This window comes from Arachis stenosperma, chromosome 7, assembly GCF_014773155.1.
Source record: "Arachis stenosperma cultivar V10309 chromosome 7, arast.V10309.gnm1.PFL2, whole genome shotgun sequence".
Lineage (NCBI taxonomy): Eukaryota > Viridiplantae > Streptophyta > Magnoliopsida > Fabales > Fabaceae > Arachis > Arachis stenosperma.
In genome coordinates this window covers 34,879,558-34,890,139 of record NC_080383.1, presented here as the reverse complement: position 1 = coordinate 34,890,139, position 10,582 = coordinate 34,879,558, and the positions used below count along the sequence as shown (strand labels likewise).

The window sequence follows — 10,582 nt, the reverse complement described above, 5'->3', positions numbered from 1 at the left end:
TATTTAGCAACTTGCTCTTCAGTGACATACTCATCCTCTTCAGAGGAAGAATACTCATCAAAGCTCATGAATGGCAGAAGTAAATCCAATAGAATCTCTATGGTCTCATTTTGAGCCTCAGATTCCCATGGTTCCTCATTAGGGAACTCAGTGGAGGTCAGTGCACGCCCACTGAGGTCTTCCTCAGTGGCGTTCACTTCCTCTCCTTCTTCTCCATATTCGGCCATGTGGATGGCCTTGCACTCTCCTTTTGGATTTTCTTCTGTATTGCTTGGGAGAGTACTAGGAGGGAGTTCAGTAATTCTCTTGCTCAGCTGTCCCACTTGTGCCTCCAAGTTCCTAATGGAGGACCTTGTTTCAGTCATGAAACTTTGAGTGGTTTTGATTAGATCAGAGACCATGGTTGCTAAGTCAGAGGGGTTCTGCTTAGAACTCTCTGTCTGTTGCTGAGAAGATGATGGAAAAGGCTTGCCATTGCTAAACCTGTTTCTTCCACCATTATTGTTGTTGACACCTTGTTGAGGTCTCTGTTGATCCTTCCATGAGAAATTTGGATGATTTCTCCATGAAGAATTATAGGTGTTTCCATAGGGTTCTCCTAGGTAATTCACCTCTTCCATTGAAGGGTTCTCAGGATCATAAGCTTCTTCTTCAGATGAAGCATCCTTAGTACTGCTTGGTGCATTTTGCATTCCAGACAGACTTTGAGAAATCAAATTGACTTGTTGAGTCAATATTTTGTTCTGAGCCAATATGGCATTCAGAGTATCAATCTCAAGAACTCCTTTCTTCTGATTTGTCCCATTGTTCACAGGATTCCTTTCAGAAGTGTACATGAATTGGTTATTTGCAACCATTTCAATGAGCTCTTGAGCTTCTGCAGGCGTCTTCTTCAAATGAAGAGATCCTCCAGCAGAGCTATCCAAAGACATCTTGGATAGTTCAGAGAGACCATCATAGAAAATACCTATGATGCTCCATTCAGAAAGCATGTCTGAGGGACACTTTCTGATTAATTGTTTGTATCTTTCCCAAGCTTCATAGAGGGATTCTCCATCCTTCTGTCTGAAGGTTTGGACTTCCACTCTAAGCTTACTCAATTTTTGAGGTGGAAAGAACTTTGCCAAGAAGGCATTGACTAGCTTTTCCCAAGAGTCCAGGCTTTCTTTAGGTTGAGAGTCCAACCATGTCCTAGCTCTGTCTCTTACAGCAAAAGGGAATAGCATTAGTCTGTAGACCTCAGGGTCAACCCCATTAGTCTTGACAGTGTCACAGATTTGCAAGAACTCAGCTAAGAACTGATGAGGATCTTCCAATGGAAGTCCATGGAACTTGTAATTCTGTTGCATTAGAGAAACTAATTGAGGCTTAAGCTCAAAGTTGTTTGCTCCAATGGCAGGGATAGAGATGCTTCTCCCATAGAAGTCGGGAGTAGGTGCAGTAAAGTCACCAAGCACCTTCCTTGCATTGTTGGTATTGTTGTTATTTTCGGCTGCCATGGGTTCTTCTTCTTTGAAGAATTCGGTTAGGTCCTCTACAGAGAGTTGTGCCTTAGCTTCTCTTAGCTTTCGCTTCAAGGTCCTTTCAGGTTCAGGGTCAGCTTCAACAAGAATGCCTTTGTCTTTGTTCCTGCTCATATGAAAGAGAAGAAAACAAGAAAATATGGAATCCTCTATGTCACAGTATAGAGATTCCTTGAGGTGTCAGAAGAACAGAAAATTAGAAGGAAGAGGTAGAAGAATTCGAACTTTAATCAGATAGAGTTCGAATTGTGCATTGAGGAGGAGTGGTACTCCATAAATAGAAGGATGTGAGAAGAAGGGAAGTAATTTTCGAAAATTAAGTAAAAGATTTTAAAAACATTTTGAAAAAACACTAGTTAATTTTCGAAAACCAAGAGTGGGAAAGAGATCAAGTGATTTTTGAAAAAGATTTTGAAATTAGAAATCAGAAAGATTTGATTGAAAACTATTTGAAAAAGATGTGGTTAAGAAGATATGATTGGTTTTTTTTAAAAAGATGTGATTGAGAAGATATGATTTAAAAAAAAACATTTTAAAAAGATTTGATTTTAAAAATTAATGACTTGCCTAACAAGAAAAGATATGATTCAAACATTAAACCTTTCTCAACAGAAAAGGCAACATACTTGAATTGTTCAATCAAATCATTAATTGTTAGCAAGTATCTTTGAAAAAGGAAAGAAATTGATTTTGAAAAAGATTTGATTGAAAAGATATGATTTGAAAAAGATTTGATTTTGAAAAACTTTGAAAACTTGAAAAAAATATGAATTAAAAACAGAATCTTCCCTCTTGTGCCATCCTGGCGTTAAACGCCCAGAATGGTGCACATTCTGGCGTTTAACGCCCAATGCACTCCCTTTTTGGGCGTTAAACGCCCAACCAGGTACCCTGGCTGGCGTTTAAACGCCAGTCTGTCCTTCTTCACTGGGCGTTTTGAACGCCCAGCTTTTTTTTTTTGTGTAATTCCTCTGCTGCATGTTCTGAATCTTCAGTTCCCTGTACTATTGACTTGAAAATAGAACCAAGATCAAATAAACAATGCATGCAAGACACCAAACTTAAAATTAGACACTAGACTCAAACAAGAAACATAAAATATTTTTGGTTTTTATGATTTTGAAATTTTTTTTTTTGGATTTTTCGAAAATTATATGGAAATAGAAAATAAAGGTTTCAGAATTCTCAATTTGAATTCCAGGAATCATTGCAATGCTAGTCTAAGACTTCGGTCCAGGAATTAGACATGGCTTCACAGCCAGCCAAGCTTTCAAAGAAAGCTTCGGTCCAAAACACTAGACATGGCCAATGGCCAGCCAAGCCTTAGCAGTTCATTGCTCCAATAGCAAGATTGATAGAGATCAACAAGCTCTTGTGATGATCAGTTGAAACCTCGGTCCAATAAGATTAGACATGGCTTCTCAGCCAGCCAGACTTCAACAGATCATCATGAAACACTAGAATTCATTCTTAAGAACTCTGAAGAAAAATACCTAATCTAAGCAACAAGATGAACCGTCAGTTGTCCATACTCGAAACAATCCCCGGCAATGGCGCCAAAAACTTGGTGCGCAAAATTGTGATCACTACAACTTCGCACAACTAACCAGCAAGTGCACTGGGTCGTCCAAGTAATAAACCTTACGCGAGTAAGGGTCGATCCCACGGAGATTGTCGGTATGAAGCAAGCTATGGTCACCTTGTAAATCTTAGTCAGGCAGACTCAAATGGGTATAGATGATGAATGAAACATAAAGATAAAGATAGAGATACTTATGTATATCATTGGTGAGAGCTTCAGATAAGTGTATGAAGATGCTTTCCCTTCCGTCTCTCTGCTTTCCTACTGTCTTCATCCAATCCTTCTTACTCCTTTCCATGGCAAGCTTATGCAAGGGTTTCACCGTTGTCAGTGGCTACCTCCCATCCTCTCATTGGAAATGTTCAACGCACCCTGTCACGGCACGGCTATCCATCTGTCGGTTCTCGATCAGGCCGGAATAGAATCCAGTGATTCTTTTGCGTCTGTCACTAACGCCCCGCCCTCAGGAGTTTGAAGCACGTCACAGTCATTCAATCATTGAATCCTACTCAGAATACCACAGACAAGGTTAGACCTTCCGAATTCTCTTGAATGCCGCCATCAGTTCTTGCCTATACCACGAAGACTCTGATCTCACGGAATGGCTGGCTCGTTTGTCAGGCGAGCGCTCGGTTGTCAGGCGATCAACCATGCATCGTGTATCAGGAATCCAAGAGATAAACACTAGAGCCTTGTTTGCTTGTAGAACGGCAGTGGTTGTCAGTCACGTGTTCATGAGTGAGAATGATGATGAGTGTCACGGATCATCACATTCATCAAGTTGAAGAACAAGTGATATCTTGGAATAAGAACAAGCGGAATTGAATAGAAGAACAATAGTAATTGCATTAATACTCGAGGTACAGCAGAGCTCCACACCTTAATCTATGGTGTGTAGAAACTCCACCGTTGAAAATACATAAGAACAAGGTCTAGGCATGGCCGTGAGGCCAGCCTCCCAATGATCTAAGAACAAGATGTCCAAAGATGATCTAGAGATCTAAAGTGATCAAAAGATGAAAATACAATAGTAAAAGGTCCTACTTATAGGGAACTAGTAGCCTAAGAATTACAAAGATGAGTAAATGACATAAAAATCCACTTCCGGGCCCACTTGGTGTGTGCTTGGGCTGAGCAATGAAGCATTTTTCGTGTAGAGACTCTTCTTGGAGTTAAACGCCAGCTTTTATGCCAGTTTGGGCGTTTAACTCCCATTTTGGTGCCAGTTCCGGCGTTTAACGCTGGGAATTCTGAAGGTGACTTTGAACGCCGGTTTGGGCCATCAAATCTTAGGCAAAGTATGGACTATCATATATTGCTGGAAAGCCCAGGATGTCTACTTTCCAACGCCGTTGAGAGCGCGCCAATTGGGCTTCTGTAGCTCCAGAAAATTCACTTCGAGTGCAGGGAGGTCAGAATCCAACAGCATCTGCAGTCCTTTTCAGTCTCTGAATCAGATTTTTGCTCAGGTCCCTCAATTTCAGCCAGAAAATACCTGAAATCACAGAAAAACACACAAACACATAGTAAAGTCCAGAAAAGTGAATTTTAACTAAAAACTAATAAAAAGTATACTAAAAACTAACTAAAACTACTAAAAACATACTAAAAACAATGCCAAAAAGCGTACAAATTATCCGCTCATCAGTCGCTCAACCAGTTGCCGCACCAGAGGAACCATGGGTGATGTGGAAGATTTGTCCCGGGTCTCCTGTGTGCAGTGTTTGGCCGATTACGAGGTTCGGGTGTTCCTGCAGTTGTTTGCATTCGAATAAAAATTGTATATCTTGGGGTTTCTGTTTTCCTGGTTTGTCGTTTATGATTCTCATGAGTTATGTTACCGTATGAAGTATTATCTCCACTTTTGTTAACTTTAATCGCGGTTATCATCATAATATATTTTTATTCTGTTTCTATCTTCCCGCGTGGGTAGAGCTTGGTTAGTTTGACTTGGTCAGACTCAATGGTGCGAATTGGTTTATAGGTTTTCCCTCGGCTGGATGCTCAGTAGTGGAAGTGGAAAGGTAGAGGTTTTCTGTCGCGCGGACCCCACGCTCAGGAGTTAGCGTGTACTTCAAGCCGAATTAGGTTCAGAAGCAGGTGTGCAGGAATGCCAGGGTAAGGTGTAGGGGTGTGGTGTACAAAGTTAGATAGGAAGAAAAGAGTTTTGTTTTGTCAAATCAACCATAAAAAAATGAATGCATTTAACCGAAAATAAAAAGTTTACCATATTATTCGATAACTTAATTTGATGTGATCATTGAGGGTTTTTAATCGGTTTAATATTCCATAATGTACAGAATACGACATGTATTTAATTGTTTTATCTGACGCTTTCCAATAATAACGATTAACGACGAGCTCCATTAAATTTGCAAACAACAAAAATGTCATTCACGTTTCCCAATTCCCATTTCTCATTTCCGGATATCTACGCAAACTGGAAAATGAAAAGCAGACTGCCCACCTGCGTTTGGCAAAAGGATGCCACTTCTAATTGTACGTATAGGTAAATATGGGTCTAAGTACATAAATTAAATGTACTAAATATCCAGTATTAACCATAATGTTGGGCAACGAAACGAGTTATGCGCTAAGCTGTAAAAATTAACTAATGTCGGTGTATAATCTAATGTTGGGCAACGAAATGATTTACGTGTTATACCGTTATTGTCCTTTTTATTTTTCCTTGACCGGCCGGAGAGTATCGGTCACTGTGTTGAAGCAGGAATTGTGGATGCTATACTCCGACAGGGGTTGACGGAGTATTTCCGGTTTGCCCGCCGTGGCATTGGGATGGAACTGCTGTCTGGGGCCTGGACGGAGGGCAACATCAAAGCAGGTTACGTGTCGGCCATGTTGCTACTGTGTACATAGCTTCATCCGAAAATAGAAAGAAAGAAAGAAAGAAAACTCAAATGCTGCGGAAATTATATATAATTAAGAAAACTGAGTTTTACGCAGGGGTTACAGAACATGAAAAGAACAGCTAGGGAAATACGGAAACACAGCAAATAAAGACTTGGAAGGTAGATGCCGTGGGTCATATAGCCCCGACATCGTCTCCATTCTGCCCGGCAGTTTCCTGATAGTCAGAGCCGTCTGCCATTGCCGCAGGTTGACCATACAGTTGGCGGACCAATAAACCTACCTTGATCTCCACAACCTCAAGCCTGCCTTCCATTTCATGCCACGGTGCCATCTGTTGCTGTTCCCTTCAACGAAGATCGGCAATTTCCGCTTTCAAAGCGTTTGCTTTGTCTTCGAGTTCGCGAACGGTGGTTTGATGCTGTTCCATCTCCGTGCGCAACTTCTTTTCCAACCGGCGGCCTTGTTCCAGTTGATGCTTCCTGATACTAGCCCTGACTTTCACGGTGATTGCCTCGATCCTCGCCGTCCTTGCTTCGTCTTGTGTCCTACGAAGACTATCACTCAGAAACCTCATCCTCTGTTGGAGGGTGTTCATCAGGTCTGCGGTCGGATGTTCCTCGAGGTCGCCCGGACTAATGGCGTGGTCGTCGAAGGATTCGTGCGACATTTTCTCAAATGAAGACCGGGAGGTTTGGTAGACGATAACGGCCCTTGAAGCTATGAGTTTTCTCCCGGCAGAGGTTATGGATAAATATAAGGAATGGTTATGAATTGTGACGGACTTGTACATTGATATACATTAATGAAAATCAAAATTTAAGTTAATAATAAATAAATTAATACATTTTAATGTGGTTAATTAATGTACGTATGCTATTCCTTGAGAAAATGAATATAACAATGCAGCTGGTGGTTTTATCGATAAACGAAGAAAAAGCCTGGGAAAACTTATGCTGCATCGATTGCGCAAAATCCGCTATGATTGCAAATCTTGGCAATGTGACGTTAGAGTAGACAGGAAGGGCTGAAGGTCTATGGACTGCTATGAATAACGTGGCAGACAGGACTCGTGTTGATCTCATAAAAAAAAACTTTATTACTTGGCTATGCAACCAAGGGTCACCGAATGTGAGGTCAGTAAGTGGAAACAATTGTATTTTCCATAAGTTAAATTTTTAATACTAAGCAGAAAACACAAAAATAAAAATGATGGTAAAATGAGACAAACAGTATCAAAACGAGTCAAATAGTTGGAAAAATTATTACATAATAGTGATAATACATATATTACATAGGATAACCAACAAAATATAGAGAACCCTTTCCTATCCAATCAGTCAAAGAGGTGGACAAACAGGATCAATTCATAATCAGCCCTACAATGCACGCACGGAATATGAGCAGCACCTCCGTCACCGTCGTTTACGTCCCACCCTCTTCCATAGCGTTGATGGCGGTAAATGGCACCCATGTTTCCACGGCTTGGACATGCATGCGAAGAATAGACTTGATTCTCTGCGTTTAGCCTTGGCAGGCGACGCAGGTGTCTCCACGTCCCCTGGACAACGCCGCGGAACACCAATTTGCAGTTTGTTAGGGCACCGGCCGCCTCAAGCCCACGAAATGTTTGTAAGCCCTTGTTCTTTGACTCGGCGTCGTCGCGTAGCATCAGCATCATCGCCACTGTGTACTGGGCTGCCGAATGGCCCTGGGCTGTGACAACGTGCATGGTTTCCATCCCCGCAAAACGACACTCGCCTAGGAAAAGGTCAGACACAGCAGACCAAAACAGAACTTCCAGGTGCCCACTCTGCCTGCATCGCGCTAAGAAGTTTCTTCCCGGCTGGTGCATGGGACTCACACTCCACCATCGTTGGTCCCAAATTGGAATGTTGGCGCATCTGTAAACGAAATCCTCATCCCCTGCATTACGTGTAGCGGTGCATGACATCCTGAGACTGTACAAGTCCCTGACGGACTGTGCTGCGGTCCTTCCGGCAATTAAGGTCCATACATCGTGGGGAAGGTTGGCCGGGCCTGTCGGACGATACATCTCCTCCCCTTGTATTGAGCGCCCTCACACGATAGATAAATGGTCGGTTATGTGTAAGTACTGGATAACAGAAAGGCTCCAAGCAGTTATCTCAATGGTTGTTGTTTACGGTGACTTTATAGTCACCCGGTGCCGTGTGCGATGGTATCCCATCGGTTGTGTACCGTGCATCTACACCTACTCAGCTACAATCACGTCGTTTAGGGAGCCTGCCGGTTGAGTTTCCCGTCGGCTCACACAAGGGTTCCTTAGCCAACACGTCCCGTTTATTCTTATTTTTTTAGTTTTTTTTATTTTTGTTTAACTAACCGGTCAATAACTTCCCTTTAAAGTTAGGTTTTTTCCATTTCGTCGCTTGGGGATTCCCAAATATATTTTTTTTGCTCTTTATGTTTTGTTATATCAGAATTTAATGCTATTAATTAAGTCTAATATTTTAATAATATTAATTGACATTATTTAGACATTGTTCAAAATTCTTGTTGTTTAACTATAATTTTAAGATATCTATATGTAATAAGTATCCGTTTACCTAAATAACATTTATATGGTAATAAAGTAGATAACCGCTAATATTATACGTCCATACTAAACCGAAGTGTTATATGTCAATAATAAACCTAATATGCATAACAATCCTAAACCTTAGCTATGTCAACGAATCGTTCCACTTCGTAGTCGGCGCGACAACAAATGCACCGAATATGGTTGGCGCCTCCGACACCGTGGATGGAGCCCCGCTCTACCGCCCTTCGGCGGTAGTCATAGAGAAGACCCATGTGGCCTCGGGTCAAGCATCTGGTTGAGTCACATACTGTATGTTCTTCTCCCTTATCCGGCATTTGGACTTCATCTGGCCAAGAAATTGTAAGGACTGCGAAGCAACTCGAGTAACATGCCGGGAGTAAGTTACCCGCTTCGAACGTGCGAAATAGTTCCAAACCTTCTTTTTTGGCGTCTCTGTCGTCCCTTCGGAGGAGCTACTCCATTGAAAGTGCGTACTTGGCGGCGTCCAGCCCATTCCTTGCTGCATTTTGCAGCATTTCCCATCCGACGGCGTGGTTACGTCTTATGTAGAGCTCCCGCGGCGCCTCCCGAAACAGAAGTTCCGGGTGACCAATCTCCATGCACCTCTCGAAAAATCTTCGCCCAATAGGGTCCCGTATCCACACCCAATTCATGTCATGCGGAGGTGGCATGGCAACCATCCTGAGCACAGTATCGTCGTCGCCTACATCGCGCACAACGCAACACGTCATACGGAACCTGCACAGGTCCTCAATCGATGTCGTCGCGACTTTAATGGCTATGGCTACTGATGCATTTGCATAGTTGCTATATTAGCTAGTTAGTTTGGTTGGTTTTAGCTTAGTTTCACTCATTTTCTCTAAATAAACAAGTATTTTTATGAGTTTTGTCTTCATGCATGAGAATATCAAGGAACATGTTGATTGTAGCCAAATTCATGCAAATGATTTAAGGAATACATAAATGAATGAGTATGAATGAATCTCATGAAATTGATTGCATGGAATGGCAATACTTTGAGACAATTTCTTGGGTTAATGATAGGTAATGAAGTAAGAAGGCAATGGAGCAAGAATTTGAGCAAGAAAGATTGGGGACATAGCAAGCTTGGCAAGGAGAAAGAGACTTGGGCGTTGCCAACGTGCATTATCACTTGAGTGCTTGGCAATAACACCAAGTAGCCCTGGAAGGTGAATTTGAAGCTTCAAAGCAAGTTGCCAACTTGAATGTACAATGGCGTGTTTGAGAGCAACGCAAACAATCCATGGCAAGCCAAGAAGAGTGGGTTGGCACGTTGCCAACTCCCCAAACTAATAGCGTGTTCCATAGCAACGCCAGGGAGCAAAAACCTAGAAGGAAGCAGCCCCCTAGCACGTTGCCAACGCCACCAACAAGGGCGTGTTTGGTGACAACGCCAGCAGCAAGAAGGCTTGGGCAGGAAAGGGAGATGCACCACGTTGCCAACGCCAAAGTCTGAAGGCGTGTTCCTTGGCAACGTAGCAACCAAAGCTTGGTGCCATAGGAAAGCTCGAGCACGTTGTTGGGCTGGGAGAGCATGGGCGTGTTCCTTGGCAACGCATGCAAGCAAGGATTCTGGGCCAACCTAGAGCTCGAGAGCATTGCTAACTTGGGAATGAACTGGCGTGTTCATCAATAACGCCAGGGACAAGATTCTGGGCCAACAAATAAGAGCACGTTGCCAACTTGGGGAAAGGGTGAGTGTTTGAAGGCAACGCCAAGCAACATTGGAGTGCACATGTGGGTGTTGCCAACTTGGGCCAGGAAGGAGCTTCGAGGACGTTGCCAACGCCACTTTCATTGGCGTGTTCTAAGGCAACGCCAGGAAGGACTGCTTGGTAGGCACCAAGCCTTGGATCTCCACCCACGTTGCCAATGCCAGCTTCCAAAGGCGTGCTCCAAGGCAACGTGACAAGCTATTTTGAGAAGCACTCGAGCACGTTGCCAACGCCAGCTTCTAAAGGCGTGCTCCAAGGCAACGTGACAAGCTATTTTGAGAAGCACTCG

The 10,582-nt window shown here is 42.8% G+C and overlaps 1 protein-coding gene and 1 non-coding gene across 2 annotated transcripts; one reads left to right on the top strand and one right to left on the bottom strand.

Moving 5' to 3' along the window:
- Window positions 1–986: 986 nt before the first annotated feature.
- On the top strand, window positions 987–1,094 carry LOC130942668 (small nucleolar RNA R71). The gene has a single exon (XR_009071232.1). It is a non-coding gene; the product is annotated as a small nucleolar RNA R71 (small nucleolar RNA).
- A 6,215-nt stretch (window positions 1,095–7,309) lies between these two features.
- LOC130939690 (uncharacterized) lies at window positions 7,310–8,029 on the bottom strand. Its single transcript, XM_057867782.1, has one exon. It carries the CDS (start codon window positions 8,027–8,029, stop codon window positions 7,310–7,312), a length of 720 nt encoding a protein of 239 aa, XP_057723765.1.
- Between the last annotated feature and the right edge of the window lie 2,553 nt (window positions 8,030–10,582).

What these genes read in the sequence shown, in the direction of transcription:
- LOC130939690 (XM_057867782.1), bottom strand. Translation starts at nt 8,029, where the DNA reads ATGTATCGTCCGACAGGCCCGGCCAACCTTCCCCACGATGTATGGACC.